A 16883-nucleotide genomic window follows, 5' to 3' on the forward strand; every position below is an offset into this window, starting at 1 on the left:
AGAAAAAGTCAAATAAAACCATATTGATGATACTCGGTTTTGTCTACGAAGTAAGTTTCAACTATACTTTTACGAAGATTTCAGGAGACCAAGTTTTTAATAAGACTACTACGAGCAGATGGTTTAAAGCAGAGTTTGATGACAATGGAACATCAATAAAACTGGCACAAAATGGCTGCAGTGGATGTGGAAATGGACATTCTTTTGGGGTGTACATATTTCGAACAAATATACACATGAATGACGCCTCGCTCAGTATGGTTGGCTACAAGTTCATACGTAGAAGGGTAAAAAAATCATTTTATAATATTCATACAAGTGTGTAGGTTTTGGCCAAGTTTATCATTCTGTTTTTATTTATTAGTTCATTTCTTTTTAATTTCACGTTTTTTACCCTTTTAAAATTCTTATTTATTCATTTTTTAAATTTTTCCATTTTTTACTCTTAATTCTTTTTGTTACAGAACAGAACACATTATTTTTCTGTGGATGAATGTAGAAGCAAGCATATTGATACTCATAATTCAAAACTTCATACTACCAGACAAAATTCGACAATGGAAGAAAATCCCATTTTTGTGGAAGAGACCTCATCAGATGTTATGTCCATAACAATGGATCATTCCGGTAACCAAAAATACGCAATATCTGAATCGAATTCTGCTTTAAATACAGCTTATTCTCGTTTATAACAATATGTTAATCATCTCATTTCACTTTTACATTGCAAAACTGTGTACTACATTTTTTTGGTTGAAATTAATTAACAGAAAAATTCTTTGAAGAATCCCTTGAAAAACAAAAGATTACAGAAACATCAACTACGACACAGTGCAAATGTCATAGACACCCCAAACCAAACATCAATATACAGACAGAGGCACAACTTCAGGAGAAAATCAAAGAAATAAAGAAGGAACTGTCCATCAACTGGAAGGATCTTTCCTCCTATCGCCGGAGGAAAACAAGCGTCGACGACGACCGTATGTCTGCAAAGGGTATTGGGATCGTAGGTGCAGGCATCCTTTGCGCTTTTGTCTCCATCATTATTTTCATGGATCTGAAAACACTAGCTCACCAGGGATCACTTCTGTGGAGAAGAGCCCTCGGAAAAAAATGTCCGAGCTCCAAATAGTAGTCCATAATGTCCGAGGTCCAAATAGTAGTCCATAATATCAGAGGTCTAAATAGTAGTCCATAAGGTCCGAGGTCTAAATAGTAGTCCATAAGGTCCGAGGTCTAAATAGTAGTCCATAAGGTCCGAGGTCTAAATAGTAGTCCATAATGTCTGAGGTCTAAATAGTGGTCCATAATGTCCGAGGTCTAAATAGTAGTCCATAATGTCCGAGGTCTAAATAGTAGTCCATAAGGTCCGAGGTCGAAATAGTAGTCCATAATGTCCGAGGTCTAAATAGTAGTCCATAATGTTCCAGATCCAAATAGTACTTAGTTCTTCTCGTATAAGTTCATATATATTATTCTTTATACCTTCATCACCTAGCCTGCATACGGAGTTTATATATCTCAGTTAATTCGATACGCAAGAGCATGCTCTACGTATGAAAAAATTCTAAAACGAGGTAAATTATTGACAAAAAAGTTGATGAAACAAAAATATCAAGTCTCATCTAAAGTCATTATTTCATATTCTATGGTCGACACAATGACCTGGTCAGCAAATAAGTTGATGTAACAAGAGTAGTTTCTTGTGAACTTGAGTTTCTAGAGACAAGTGGTCTCGTTTAAAGTTATCATTTCGTAAGTTCTATGGTCGATACAACGACCTTGTCAGCAAATATAATCTACACGTATCATTGAGTCAAATGCTGACTGACGTTTTTCATATTAATTGTTAGTCTATTATTTATATACCCAATTGTTGACGGATTTTTCCGATATTTCCCCATCATGACAAGGAGTACACGGCGGGTGTTACCGGTCGGCAGGGGTAGCTCACTCCTCCATGGCACCTGATCCCACCTCTGATGTTTTGGAGGTCCGTGTTTGCTTTACTCCTATTTTGTATAGATATATGGACTTTTGATCTTGAATACTGTTTGTTATCTCTATATATGTTTCCATAATGTCTGAGGCCATAATAGTAATCCATAATGTCCCAGGTCTAAAAATAGTATTCCATAATCTTCTAGCAATATTGTAAAAGAGCGAATTTGTGAAAGGGTCCGTGGATTTTTTGAAAAATACATTTAATTTTTGTCATTGCACGCTCCTATCAATCTGTAAGAAATGAAGACTGAGGTGATCAATAACTATGTAATATGATATTTAGCTGAAGTTACCGAAAACAGGTGGTTTAATCTGATAAAAAAGTACTAGTTCATTCTTGTGGCGGAAATAAAACACTATAGGAAATGGTAAAATAAATATTAAAAGAAAGGTATTTGTATCATGCTTATATTTATTATATATAGGACGATTTATGCCAAATATTGTATTGTCCCTATTGATTTTGAGGTCAAAAGGTCAAAGGTCAAGGTCATAAATTCGCAAATTCTCCCTGTTATAACAACTTTCGTTTCCGCGCGATATCTCGAGAACCCTGTGAGCTTTTGCAATCAAATTTTACATAACAACTCCCTAAGGAAGTCCCCTATTGATTTTGAGGTCAAAAGGTCAAAGTTCAAGGTCGTAAATTTATACATTATATCTGTGTGTAACACTATCCTTTCCGGGCGATATTTCAAGAGGATTTTGAGCTTTTGCAATGTAATTTTATACCAAACTTCCGTAGGACCTCTCTCACCCCTCTCAAAATGTCCCGCCCCGTTTGTTTTATTAGTATTTATTGTATTACATGTCGCTATTTTTAGCACAGGGGCATGAGGAGAGTTATTACGTATAAAACACTTAAAATCAGGTTCTCGGTGGACTTTATATTCTTATTACATCTATCAGAACTGTTTAATAAAGGTTAAATTAGATGCATTGTGTAAAATTTTGGTGTGTCTCTCGCTTCACATGTGAGATCTCGGCTTCCGGCTTCGAATCACGGACGATCCATTTTCTTTTTTTTTTTTTCGAAATACTTTTTTTTGTACTAAATGATAGTATTCAGCATGTGAAATGAAAAAAATTATGAGGTCTGGCTTGTACAAACTCATAAAATCATCATTACAGTGTGATAAATAATCTTCTATACACATAATAAAGAATAAGCAATCAAATATTTACAGGGTGTCCCAAAACATATGTTACACTTTTAAACATAAAAAAAAATTATGCCTCAAGTTATATGAATGAAATTTAAAATACATAATAAAATTGTTATAATTTTTTGCTAAGCAAACATGTGTCACAGTTTCCTTATTCATTATCAATATTTTTTCTTTAGAATAACATATGTCATTTTATAACATCTTCCAAATGACGTCCCTTTGAATTTAACATTGTTTGAACAGGATTTCTGATGTGTTTTTTTTAACAAGCTTAAATGTAACATTCTAACAGTTTGGATGGTTTTCCACCTTAAAACTGGATTTCACCAAACAACAGAATTTAAGATTTTCTTTAAACACATTGTTAAAGTGGAAGTGGGTTTCATCGGAAAATCATGCTTCTGTTAATTTTTCAGGGTCGGGTCTAATTAAAATCCAATGGGCAAACCCAAAATGACTTCTAATTTCTGTCTCTTTCAAATGCTGCATTACACATATCTTGTAAGGAATCAATTTTAATCTAAATTTGAGTATTTTATGGACACTAGATTTATTAAAGGTGATATCTTGTTAATACAGGACCCGTCTAAGAGATTTTTTGTAAAGTTTCAGTAATAACTCGATCAATGTGATTAATGTTCTCTATGGTACGGGCACCCTTGGTCTTCTAATACCAGAATTAAATCATGTGTCATTAATGGTGTCCTTATCTTCAAATTCCTTCACAAATTTGTAAATTAGTATTCTGTTGAGTATTGTCGTTACAGGATGTTGTTTTCTCAAGGTTCTAATGACTAAAGTAGAAGATTTAGACCCATAGTAAAGTTTTACAAAATCTACCAGCTGTTCACATGAAAGTTCCATATTAAAATATATGATGACTTCATAAGGACATCAAAATTACCTTAATTTATTATAGAATTTCTCAAAAGTTTGTCAGATAAAATGTATGCTAATACACTTCATGTTGACAAAATATCTTTGTGAATGCTTTTGGTTTAATAAAGTTGTAAATTATTAAAAGTGTAACATATGTTTTGGGACACCCTGTATATATGTATATTGACATACATGTATTTTATTTGCTTCAGTATACATGAATACATTTAATAATTCAGTCAGGAGGATCCGACTTTTTCCCTAAGCGGGGGACACGAATTCTCTGAACTAGCTTATTACGTATAAAACAGGTTCTCGGCAGACTTTATATTCTTATTACATCTATTAGAACTGTTTAATAAAGGTTAAATTAGACACCATGCATTGTGTAAAATTTTGACAATATCGAACGTAAATATATACATGTACATTTCTGCATATAATACTTGCCAGTGTAAAGCGGTTCCGTGGTGTAGTTGTATATCTCTCGCTTCTTATGTGAGAGGTCCCGGGTTCGATTCCCGGGCGATCCATTTTCTTTTTTTCCGAAATATACTTTTTATTACTAAATGATAGTATTCAGTATGTAAAATGAAAATTTATGAGGTCTGGCTTATACGAACTTATAAAATCATCATTACAGTGTGATAAATATTCCATATAAAAAGAATCTTCTATACACATAATAAAGAATAAGCAATCAAATCCTTTTATCCATATTAGTATATTTTATCCGCTTAAGTATACATGTATACATTTAATAATTCTACAAATTCAGTCAGGGGGATCCGACACACACCCCGCCCTTCCCCGACCCCCTAACTGTGCATGGTTTACTTTTTCCCTAAGCGGGGGACACAAATTCTCTGAATTAGCTTGTAATTATTTGCAGTGTCTGTTCATTTTCTTTGCATAGGTTGCACATATTAAAATGAAATTTGGTATACAGTTTTATTTTAAGAATATTTAGGTCAAGTTCTGACTTTGGAGAGTTATGCCCCTGCAATAGAAAACTCGAGTGCATGTACGAGGGTTGTCCCGTAAAATCGTGGACAAAGCGTTTTTCTCGAAAAGTAATGGGCGCACAAAGCTGAAAATTTCAGTAAATGTTTATTTGTCATATTTAAGTGCATGATAATTTTTTTGATAAAATATGCAAAAATAAAGATTTTATTATGAATGTGCAGTTTCTGTCAAAAAACCAGGTTTTATTTAAGAATACACAAGTTTGAATTCAAAATTAAAGTTTTAAATACATAAAATTTGGATTAAAATTAGCTAATTCAATTCCACAATCAATTTTGTAATGTAAAAATTTTAAGGCATTTGGTTAATTTTTGGCACAGATTTGGGAGTGTAAACAGAACACAAGAAAAATGGCGACGTTTTATGACGTTACGGCGCACCGGAGAACAGTTCAGTTTTATTTCGATGTTGTAATGACACCTTTAGAGACTTGAAATGACCATAGAAGAAAAAAGATTATAAAAATTCACCATATCTTAAGTATATAAATGAAATATAGCGAAGTTTTTTTTTGATCGAGCCCCTGGGGAGTACAAAACATACGGACAAACTTAATGTACATGTAATAGCAAAAAAAATTATTATTAGTTGAATGATGGTGAGAATAGTGTCCGTAACTTACTAATAAATCTTCAGAAGATCGCATGAGGGTGCCAGTTGGTTCTTCAGCTGTTTATGGAGACTAAAGAATGTGTATCAATGAAATTCCTAAAGTTTGTTCATTTTCAGCAAAGAGAAAAGGACGCTGTTTTAGACACTTTGACGTTATAATCCAAAAATACATGGCATAAAATCTCATAATATGTTTATTTATGCATATATTTATCTGAAATTTGCTGTGTATATTACTAAAATATTACTAAATGATAGTGAAAATTTCAGAACGCAGTGATGACTTGTCCACGATTTTACGGGACAACCCTCGTATATGCAGTTTCTGTTCATTTTATTTGCAGAGGGAGCACATACTGTAATGAAATTCAGTATACAGATTTATCACAAGAATACCTGTGTCAAGTTCTGATACAAGAACCATTTTTCATTATCTCTGAAAAAATTATATATTTTATTACAAACATCTCTTGTTTTAAGGATTAATCCAAAAGTCATTTAAAACCGTTTATAGTACAAATAATTTACTTTAGAAAGAAAAGGGTCATTCTTTTTTTGCATTGTTTTATGGACATCTTTAATACAGTTCGTTATCTCCATATATTTTATTAAACTCAAAAAGCTAGCTTGTTCTATTTCTGATAAATATTTACACGGAAAAAGAATCTTGGTTTACAATAAATTGATATCCTGTTCGTTTGTGGCAAAAAAATCAAAATAGATATTTATACAAACCAACAAGATTAGATTTATGGAGGACTTTCAGATACTAGTACGTAATATTACAAAGTGGTAATCCTATGTAACAAGTAGATCCCTTTTTGTGGCCATTATTATTCTCATTGATCACCATCTGAACAAACTACAATCTGTCACTACCAGAAATGCTCCCATATTGATAGGACTAAGCATCATCTTGATGTCCTAATGAAGAAATTCCAAAGCCTCATACCATTACCCCGAGGTGACTAGATCACACTTCAATCTTGCAGCACCTGATGATGCTTTTATATATATAACAATAAAATTACTGTCACACTTTACCATTTATTTTTTGTATTAATTTGAACATGGATACCCAAATGTTTACACTGAACTAAATAAAATTGTTATCAGACAGATAACAAGGCATAAACAAGGAAGCACAACACATATCACCAAGCACAGTTCCCTGACATGTTAGGGCAGTAATCTGGTTCCCTGACATATCAGGGCAGTAATCTGGTTCCCTGACATTTTAGGGCAGTAATTTGGTTCTCTGACATGTTAACTTGTAAGGGCAGAGAGAAAGTGAAAGCTAAGGACAGAATAGAAATTGTGAGAAAGTACAAGTATCACATTTTAACAAAAAAAAAAGACTTCAATAGCTTCCAACATTTTAGCCATTACAATAAACATTTTTATAAGCTAGAATAATTTAATACAAAATATGACTAAATTTCAATGTTTAACTTGAAATTAAGTGCACTCATTCACTTTTGTAGGATATGACATTTTAAAATGTTGTCTAAAATAAAGCAAACTGCATATTCTTTAAAACAAGAAAATGCATAAAACCAAGGAGGAACAAGACTTCAATACATACCTTAACTGTTTGTTAATTTACAAAACAATCTCACTCAGTCTCTCTTGCTTTTATAATATACTTACAGTTGGAGATTAAGGGGAGAAAATACACATTAAAGGTTTCATTATGAGGCTTGGTTTTCACTTAAATTAGATCAAAACCATTCATACATGTACACGTATCAAGGGCATTATCTATCACAGTTTAAATCAAATACCAACAGTACTGACTGTTTTGAAACATTAAAGTGGGTTTAAGGTTATACATTCATTGCATTCAGAGCTCCATTGATAAAGAGTGCATTTCCTGCTTTGCTCCTTTGGTGACACAAGTTAAGCTTGCTTTCAGAGTCACTACACTCAGCTATTAAAATATTTTGATGTTCAACAATCACATTAACATAATATACATAATAATTGGCAAAAAAATCATTTGCACAAAACACCATAAATATCTTAATACTTTAAGGTTGGCATGAATAAAGCACTTATGGATGAAAGCTGTTCACAAGTTGTGTCAAAATGAGTAGACTGGATCCTCTCTATCTCAGCCTTTCCACATGGTTTCTCCACAGCTCAGATACAATGTACTCAGGTATCACCAAAAGAACAGCCTGATCATAACTTGAAATGAACACATTTGAGTTTTGATTGGTGTTTCAGCTTTTGGCTAGCTTTTTGATGCGTTCTAGCCTCTGTTTGAGTTCTGACACATCTGCTGAGGGCGCCGAGGGGGCACTAGCGGCCTGGGGATTGTTCTCACGATTCTCTGATGATGACAGGACTGGCTTAACACTTATCTACAACACACAAATTATCATCAAGGTTATTTTTTTTCTACAATATTACACAGAATCAAAAAGCACAACATATATCATACTCCTTCATAAATACAGTATACAGGGAAATTTTCGCCCACATTTTATTTTGGTCCTTTTTGTCCTACCCACAAAGAAAAGATGAAAGAAAAAGTGAGCAAGCTCACATTCCCCAAGCTCCCCCAAAAGTCGAAGTGCTAAAATTCCTGGAAAAAATAAAGGAATCGGAATTTCCTGGTACTATGCACATCTACACATTATGTCCTAAATGTCTGCAAAGTTTGATGAAATTGTGTGCAGCGGTTTATGAGAAGTTGCGCTGACAAACTGTTCATCTCTATATTCAAGATATGGCCAAAAATCTAAGTTGAAAAGTGCAGGAATTCCCGGAAAAATAAAGGAATCAGAATTTCCTGGAAATATGCACATTTACACATTGTGTCCTAAATATCTGCAAAGTTTGACGAAATTGTGTCCAAGGAGGAAGAACTGATGGACTGCAGAAAACTGAATCAGCAAGGGCCCCGCCATGGGGTAGAATTATAAGGATGCAGCTTACGGAATGATTAAAAAATATATGAAGAAAAATAATTCCTGAATATCCAAAAACCTGTAAATAATATCCTTATGTATTTACATTAGGCAAGTAAAGAGCAACCTAACACTGAATGTATATAAGGTTATATAAAAATCAGAATTTCCTGATAATTAATCCCAAAGGATTAATTGTACCTCATTCATCATATTCTTCTATTAAGAACTTTTTCAGTAATAATATTAGAATGGTTTTTTTTATCCAACTACCTTAAAAATTAATATTATTCTTGAATTTATATAAAGGAAAAAAATAAAAATAAAAAATATGCACATTTACACATTGTGTCCTAAATATCATTTGCAAAGTTAATCTCTATGTGACAGATAAAGATAATGCTTTGGATTTTCTTCAGGAGGAAAGCTAATTAATCCCAAGGGACTCATAGCAGCATTCATTGTGTGCCAGCGGTTTAGGAGGAATTGTGCTGACAAAAAAAAACAGGACTGATGGACTGACTAATTAGTTAGGGCGAATTAAAAACAGGGCAAAACTGTTTGCAAGTGTGAAAGGGTGAAAATAACATGGGACAAAAATAACCCTGTATACAGTACTAAAAGACATTACAGTAAAACTCGGTTATAGCGAAGTCCTGGGGACCTGTGAATTTAATTCGCTATATCGTAGTTTGTTATATCTGTATAACAAATTTGTATAACCATTTATAGCGAATTCTCAATATGCCTGTTTTCCTTCAAGAATTACTACCAAATATGTTTTATGAAGCAAATATTACAAAACATACCTTTGATAACTGAGGTTTTATTATAATTGTTTTTATATTCAAATAATTTAATTCTGGTTGTAACGCTGTATTTGATTGGATAAAAAATTTACTTTATATCGTATAAAATGGGTGTCCTATGTCACAATTACTTGCGTCAAAAACGTATTAATCCGCCTGACGTTACATTCAAATTTTGTACAGATTGAAGTCATTTTGTTACAACAATAATTTTTTTTTTACATCAAATGAATGAAAATTAAATTATAAGCAATGAATTTAATAGCTACCCATTTTATACGGTATAAACTAGGTTGGAACAGTTTACGCTTTTTTATAAACCGCTTTGCGGTTTATAAAGCATAAACTGCCCCAACCCAGTTTATACCGTATAAAATGGGTAGCTATTAAATTCATTCCTTAAATAATAAAAGAAATCAGAGTCAGTTCAAATTATCAAATTTTGAGATCTTTGAAAGTTTGTTATAAAAGACGTAAATTTCATTATATTTAACCTCAAAGGAACTCAAAATCAGTTCGCTATATCCGTAAATTCGTTATATCAGAGTTCGTTATAACCGTAAAATTTTACAAAGATTTGTTAAGAATTTTGCTGGGGACCCCAAAAAACTTCGCTATATCCGTGAATTCACTATATCTGTGTTTGCACTAAGTGAGTTTTACTATATTCAAAAGGATTAGAGAAATTGCTGTTAAATAGAAAAGTACAATACACCAAGTCTTACCTCAACTGTTTCATTTTTTTCTTCTAGTGCTATTTTTTCAGCTTTTTCTGGTTTGTCTTCTTTCTTAGACATTACATTCTCTTGTTTAGATGGCTGGAAAAAAAAGATCAAAGTTTTCCAATAGATTTAAAAAGGGTGAATCCAAGACATTCTTTTAAAAGCTTTATACTGTTGATTGGCAAATAATCATGATAATCATGATAGATTTGATTTTGCTATGTTCACAATTTATCATTTTTCTGCAAAATAAAACCAACTGTGAATGCTTTTGTTAGTTTTTAAATTGTTTCAATGCTTATACGAATTTTTAATTAGTGTTTAATTAATGAAATTAAACCCATCATGATTAGAACTTTTTGACACCATGGAATTAAACCGACTTAAAGTATTTATTCACTTTATCATTTCAGATTTTTGAATTTTGAATATTTGCTATTTGAATATGCATGAGACAAAACAATTTTCAATCTAACCTTGGCCATGTTTGACAGTAGTTGGCAATGATAGCACAGTTAATATATCAGTAGTATCAGTCAAGCAAACAAATACAAAATCAAAGTACATACATCTGTGTTCTCGAGTCCACATTTGGCACGAATTGTCCTTAACTTATCGAGGTAGAAATTGACATCCAAGCCATCATCAGAGGATGCTGAAGGTGCCGATATTGCAGAAGGTACAGTTGGCCCAATGCCTAAACATCAATTATCTTGTCAATTTCATTCAACAAATGGTTTAAGTAGCATAAACTACTCAGTAATACATGATCTATTTTAAAATTCCTTGTTTCCTAATTTAGATTAATCTATTTTGAATAATTTAGAATTTCTGCATACAAGTCTTTTTTTTTTTAAAAAAATTGCACTCTGAATACTGAATATTTACGGGTTGTAATTTTCATCATACAGTATGTAAATATTTGGTATATATGATAAAAGTTAGATTTAAGGACTACATGTAAACGACATTAATCACGTTCCCGCTCTAAAATGTTTTTAATTAACACCCCTCTCTATAGTCGGATCGATAAAAAATACTTGAACTAATATGCATGAGAATGCAGGTTCATTAGCTAGACGGTAATAATTCTGAAAGTACTGAGAGGACATCTTCAGGAATGGGTCCAAGTCTGCCTCAGGGTGCTTCTTCTTAAAGTCATACAGGTTATTTAGTCCCTGGGGAATTAATAACATAATGTATTTGTTACAGGTAAATCACATTCGTCATATCAAAAGAAGCATTTTCACCATCATATCCTTTTTACCGGTACCTGATAAACATACCTCTATCGTGTTCTCCTTAGATCCTATTTTCTTAAAGATCTCTGCCAACATATCATGTGTACTCTTGTTCAGTTTCTTTGGTTTCTGATGGCTCTACAAAATAAAGCTACTGTAGTTATTTGTTCTTAATTAATGTTTTATAAAATCCAGCAGTGACAATATGTTACCTCTTATAATTTTTTTTCCAGGTTTTTAATTTTTTATTATTTTGAATTTACGAGCAAAAAAAAAAATTCTTGAAGCAAATGAATACAGGTTTATGCCTTTACCTTGCCTGAGTCTGTGTCATCTGATGTACCATTCATTTCATTCCTCGAGTTTGGATCCTTTTTCAAACTTTTTTGTAAAAACATTTTGACTTCTGAATTTTCAGAGGCATCTATTAAATTCAATTGTCCAAGAATCTACAAATTATGCCAAAAATAATTAAATATATCAACAACACAGAACAATAATTTTCACACTAAATATAAATGTAAGGCATGTGAATTGTGCGGATTAAACAGAAATTGAGAAGAATTATGACCCCGTGGCAGTGCTCGACTGTGATTCGCCATTGTCAATTGCTCAAAAGTGGCGAAAAGAAATTCATAAGTGGCGAAAATGACATGTACCATGTACAAAATTTGTGTAGAGCTGATTAGTTTCCATAAGTCCCTTGTTTATTTAATGCAGCAGAGGTGTGAAAACTGAAACCTACATGTAGGAAATCTTTCAGAACACAGCTGATTAGGTAATTAGCCTGGAGTGTGTGAAATAATATAATTTGGATTAAACAAGGGGGATAAAGTTTAAAAGATTTTTATCAACAAAATATGGATCTATTTAGATCGTTTTTTAAATCGAAAGTAGGGAAACATGCCGAAAATTGTAAAGAATGGCTTCAAATTTTACCTAATGAAAATTGAAAAATGTGTACATTATACCATAAACTGACATAGAGTGAAAAAGAAATTGGTTTGAAAACAGATTTATCTTAGTAGATTAATTACATTAATTTATTTACACGAGCTTGCATATTAAACCCTGGAGTCTCCAAGTTGTTAAAATAAAGTCAAGTCTTAAACCTAATTTTTATTACTTTTTAATTACTTCTTTCACAATTAATTAATGAAATGATGAAAATTTCCATTTTTAAAAAATGTCATATATTTTTACTAGGTCTGTAGCCCTCCCCCCTTCCCAGGCAAAAAAAAAAAATTATAGTCAAGATGAGATTTTCTGTCAAGAGTTGGCTGATATCAATTCAGTATCAAATTAAATTTTATAATTCCAACAGTATTTTTTTTTTTCATTTTTTAAATGAATACTATCAAAAGCTTTAAACATCACAATTTTAAAACAATGTCTGTGATATATTTAATAAAAAAAAATTGAATAACATGAAGTGCATTGTATTGTCGAGAAATCAGATGTAAGAATGCCTTTCCTTCCAAATATTTTCAGTCCATACACTGTGAAAAAAGTATGTCTACAGTATATCAATGACACAGAATTCACACTAATGTGAATTATGGGAAGTATGTAACCATCCTTCAAAAAAGCACATAAAGCATGGACTGTTTTAATAAGAGGTAAATCACTAGGTCTGCTCTTCCATGTACTGGTTGGGAAGTTTCTAAGGAATAGGTGAGTTTCTAGAAGGATCCTGTCAACTGCCAGATCATTGATAATCTCTGGAATCATTTTAATCATCTTCCAAATACAATCATGCAAACAAACAGCAATGTAGCTGTATTGGAAAACATGTGACTTGTGTTGTTTCCAAACCATGAGCTTTTCAGATGACTCACCTTCATGACAAGTTCTGAGAACTTGGGAGAGAAGGTTTCAGTGGCCACACAGTCCTGTAATGACTTGATGAGGGCACACATTGTGTTGGTGTAGTCGGATTTCTCCATCAGTTTTACGATCATCACGTTAACGGACCTGACCACCTGGGGGCCGTCATTGAGGAGACTCAGACGCTGGTCCAGTAACAATGTTATCAGGCTGTTAAACAGGTCCTTCAGGATTTCCTTCGATGTCTTTGTGGCCAGGAAAGGATTCTGAGTAAGCTACACATCAAATAAAAGAATATGTTTCAGATTAAACATGTAAGTGAACTTGTACATAAAACAAACAGGAAACAAGCTCTATTCCTTTTTTTCAATTGAAACAGGAAACTATTCAATGATCAGATGTATTTTCTAATTTGTTGTAAATTATCATCCATAAATAAATCATTCTACTGCAATTGTTTTGTATAACACGTTTTGATTGGCTAATGCACTGATGTTTGAAGCAGTAAAACCAGCATTAACGAGAGTGAAAGATTTTCATTGTGACATCATAATAGAGCGACGCAAAAACACACTGCTCCGTGACGTATTTCATATAACGAAACTCAACAAAAGACGTAAACAACAAACAAAATGCGTGGGTTGCATCAGAATGGGAATAACATGCTGCTAAAACTCAGTTTGCAACCGTTAAATCAGCATTAACAGTCACAAATACCAAATTAGAAGATAGTTATTCCCTAAAAGTACTGTAGAAGCAGAAATATTCATGGGAGATTAAATTTTGTTTATTTTGCTGTTAACAATTATCATAGAAAATAAATCCCAAACAAAATTTTTATTCGACTATATTTTGCATTGGTTTAATTTCGAAACAAAGAATTTTTATGTCTACAAAACCTTTTAAGATGACAAATCAATGAAATTTTATACCAACGAAAATTTGTGTTTCTAAAGGAACTCCAAAATATTATTGTGGCAAGAACAAATATCATATTCATTAATATAATAATTTAAAATATGCTTAAACCAACAAGCCATAAAATAAAGTTGAGGAGATGAGAGTAAGCTGAGTAACACAGCTATACAGAAAACAGAACCTACAGCCAGGAGTGTTCCTAGCAAACATCTATATAGTCTAACAACATCCTCCTTAGGAACATCCTCATTGTTCATGTGTGTTGATAGAGTCATCCTGAACTGCATAGAAATGTGCAGCATCAGCTGATCAACATGGTCGCCTAGAAGACGTGCGTGTTCCTCATCCTTCAATAATTCATCGATCTGTAAAATAAAGAACATGTAATAGGACAGAGTAAATAAAGCCAACAGAATATATATTTTTTAAGGTATGCTAATTTTTTTTTTATTTTTACCTGGGCCAGTGCCTGAATACAGGTGAGGACATCTGTACTTGTGATCTGGGCGATGACCACGCCTATCGTGGCTGAGGCGTCCGCAGGACTCACTCGTGTCATTGGAGAGGGATCTCTAGCCCTACTACAAAGTACATACAAGTTGAAATCAATGAAAGAGAAAAATGAATGTCTTTTTTTTATCCTATGATGAATCTGATTGTTCTGACTTCAGTTAGATATCCAGTGTATACAACTACAAGTAGAATATTCCAAGGAACATAGCGTGTTATTTACAACATTTCAGTTGACTTCAGTTTAGATAACACAGATGTATACGGATATAACGAAATATCCCAAGCTATATAAATTTAACGAATTCTATACGGATATAACATACGGATATCAGGTCCCAGTGACTTTACTATCACAATTTCATAAAGAGCTACTTTTTTCAGCTTTTCATTTTTAAATCCTTCTCTCAAGACAAGACTACCTACTTGATTTTAGGCATTTCCAGTGGTTTAAATAGCTCATCTAGATCATACTGGTACAGCTTGGGCATCTCCATCTCAGTCTTCTGATACTCAAACTCAGGGAGGAATGTCTTCTTCATTGAAGTCGAGGAGGCAGACTTTGGTAAAGCAGTGGTTGGTCTTTGAATCTGTGTCCTACAAATTACAATAATTTGATCCTGTTACTAAGCATAATGAATCACAAAAAAAAATTAATAAAGAGATAAATTTTCTTAGCACAAATCTCTGAGGTTGGATGAGTGGCTGTTAAGACTCCTTGCTGAGAATTGGAAATAGAAGGTCAAGACAAAGTTAATGACTCTTGGACAGCCAGTCCTCTGAGATTGAGAGAGAATTATTTTTCTTTACTTACTGAGAGGCCGACCTCTGGGGCTGGGTTGGTGCTGTCTTGGGTCTCTCTTCCTCCTTTGCCTTTGGTGCAGGTTTATTCTTCAGTGATCTCTTGATTCTTTCATCCAGGAGACTCTGGTCTTTGTCATTCAGCTGTGTGCCATAAATTTATCATTAGGATCTCTAATTTGGTTTTCATAAAACACTTCTTTTAACTGCAGTTGGTCTCTTTAACTAAGAAATTACTCATAGCCATTCAGATATATAGTACACAGTTTCTTTTTTCTGTTTCTTACATTTCCTGTTAGTTTATAGAACTGGTTCTCTCCCACCACCATGTAAGCCTGCACTGCTGCGTTCAGGGCTGCGTTCCTCACTCCATTGTCTCGATCACCTATCTGACCAGTGATATTCTTTAAGGCCACATTAGGACTTGGCTGACACACTGATAGACCATAGGACTCTATCAAGTTCCCCAGCTCCTCTATGCATTCTAAAAGGAAGCAAAAATCAGCTGTTATTTACATTGTTTACCTTTTAAACATGATCATACTTGTAGATCATAACACATCATGGCATAGTAGACTACTGTTCTACAGTTACCGTATAGCCGTATTTCTTTTTGGAGGGACACAAATTTGGCGATTTTAGGTTGTTAAGACAACCATTAATTTTGGTGGATAATACTTTGGTGAATTCAAATTTATTACCTTAAAGTCGCAGGTTAAGAATGCACTTTTTTTACGATTGCACACCCTCCCAAACTGGCAAAAGTTGTTGGGAAATCCTCTGAAATACGCAGATACTATTGATAAATCACACCCCAAATATGCAAATTCAGATGTAGCTCTTATTTTAACTGCACAAATAATGTGAAGAATATTTTTAAAGAAGTAAAATATTTATATTAATTTAAAAACGAAAGTAGGACACGAACTTATTTATTTTTTTGCTAAATCAGTTTCTATATAACCTACGTTTACTTAATTTTTATGTTGTATTTTAATTGTTATTTGATTATATAAGTTCAAAGCTTAAGTATGTAAATATTTCTTTTCCTGACCACCCCAAGCATGTTGTGACATTTTGCTGACAATTTGCATTCCAAGCGCTGTCTGTGTTTACGTAAACAAACCATCCCAAGCGCAATTACTTTCACACACATGTACATTGTATTAATTGATACCAGTTATTTAATTATAGCAAGTACATGTAGTATAAAACATTAATTGTTGAATAAACTTCATTGGTCATGAGTGTGCCATTTTAAATGACAGATGATTTGAAACCATTGCTTAGCAAGCATGTCACTTTTATAACAGTTATTTGAGGGTCGATTGGAGTAAAAGCTTTGGCAGTGATGAAATCCAAATTTAAAAAGATAAACTTATAGAACTAATTTTTTTTGTTTATTCAAAATAATGTCAATAGTATGAATAATTATATCTTTATTTAT

The 16883-nt window shown here is 32.9% G+C and overlaps 3 protein-coding genes across 3 annotated transcripts in view; 2 read left to right on the forward strand and 1 right to left on the reverse strand.

Moving 5' to 3' along the window:
• LOC134243140 (putative uncharacterized protein DDB_G0293878) overlaps window positions 1–16883 on the forward strand; it is a 476688-nt gene that overhangs the window by 447041 nt on the left and 12764 nt on the right. The gene's annotated exons all lie outside the window — the stretch shown is intronic.
• LOC134243149 (uncharacterized) lies at window positions 495–1145 on the forward strand. Its single transcript, XM_062725384.1, has 2 exons — window positions 495–627; window positions 771–1145. Exons 1-2 carry the CDS (start codon window positions 558–560, stop codon window positions 1133–1135), a joined length of 435 nt encoding a protein of 144 aa, XP_062581368.1. The 5' UTR covers window positions 495–557; the 3' UTR covers window positions 1136–1145.
• Window positions 6727–16883, reverse strand: part of LOC134243155 (cytoskeleton-associated protein 5-A-like) — a 29386-nt gene continuing 19229 nt past the window's right edge. The window contains exons 33-45 of the mRNA XM_062725390.1: window positions 15724–15920; window positions 15450–15580; window positions 15062–15232; window positions 14583–14706; window positions 14311–14490; window positions 13219–13482; window positions 12926–13132; window positions 11695–11829; window positions 11426–11518; window positions 11180–11317; window positions 10709–10840; window positions 10143–10235; window positions 6727–8059 (exon numbers count right to left, since the gene is read on the reverse strand). Of these exons, the coding sequence (XP_062581374.1) occupies window positions 7919–8059; window positions 10143–10235; window positions 10709–10840; window positions 11180–11317; window positions 11426–11518; window positions 11695–11829; window positions 12926–13132; window positions 13219–13482; window positions 14311–14490; window positions 14583–14706; window positions 15062–15232; window positions 15450–15580; window positions 15724–15920 (2006 nt within the window). The 3' untranslated portion in view covers window positions 6727–7918. The remainder of the gene's footprint in view (window positions 8060–10142; window positions 10236–10708; window positions 10841–11179; window positions 11318–11425; window positions 11519–11694; window positions 11830–12925; window positions 13133–13218; window positions 13483–14310; window positions 14491–14582; window positions 14707–15061; window positions 15233–15449; window positions 15581–15723; window positions 15921–16883) is intronic.

This window comes from Saccostrea cucullata, unplaced genomic scaffold (genome assembly GCF_032062105.1).
Source record: "Saccostrea cucullata isolate Sc308-1 unplaced genomic scaffold, CSIRO_AGI_Scuc_v1 ctg161, whole genome shotgun sequence".
Classification (NCBI taxonomy): Eukaryota; Metazoa; Mollusca; class Bivalvia; order Ostreida; family Ostreidae; genus Saccostrea; species Saccostrea cuccullata.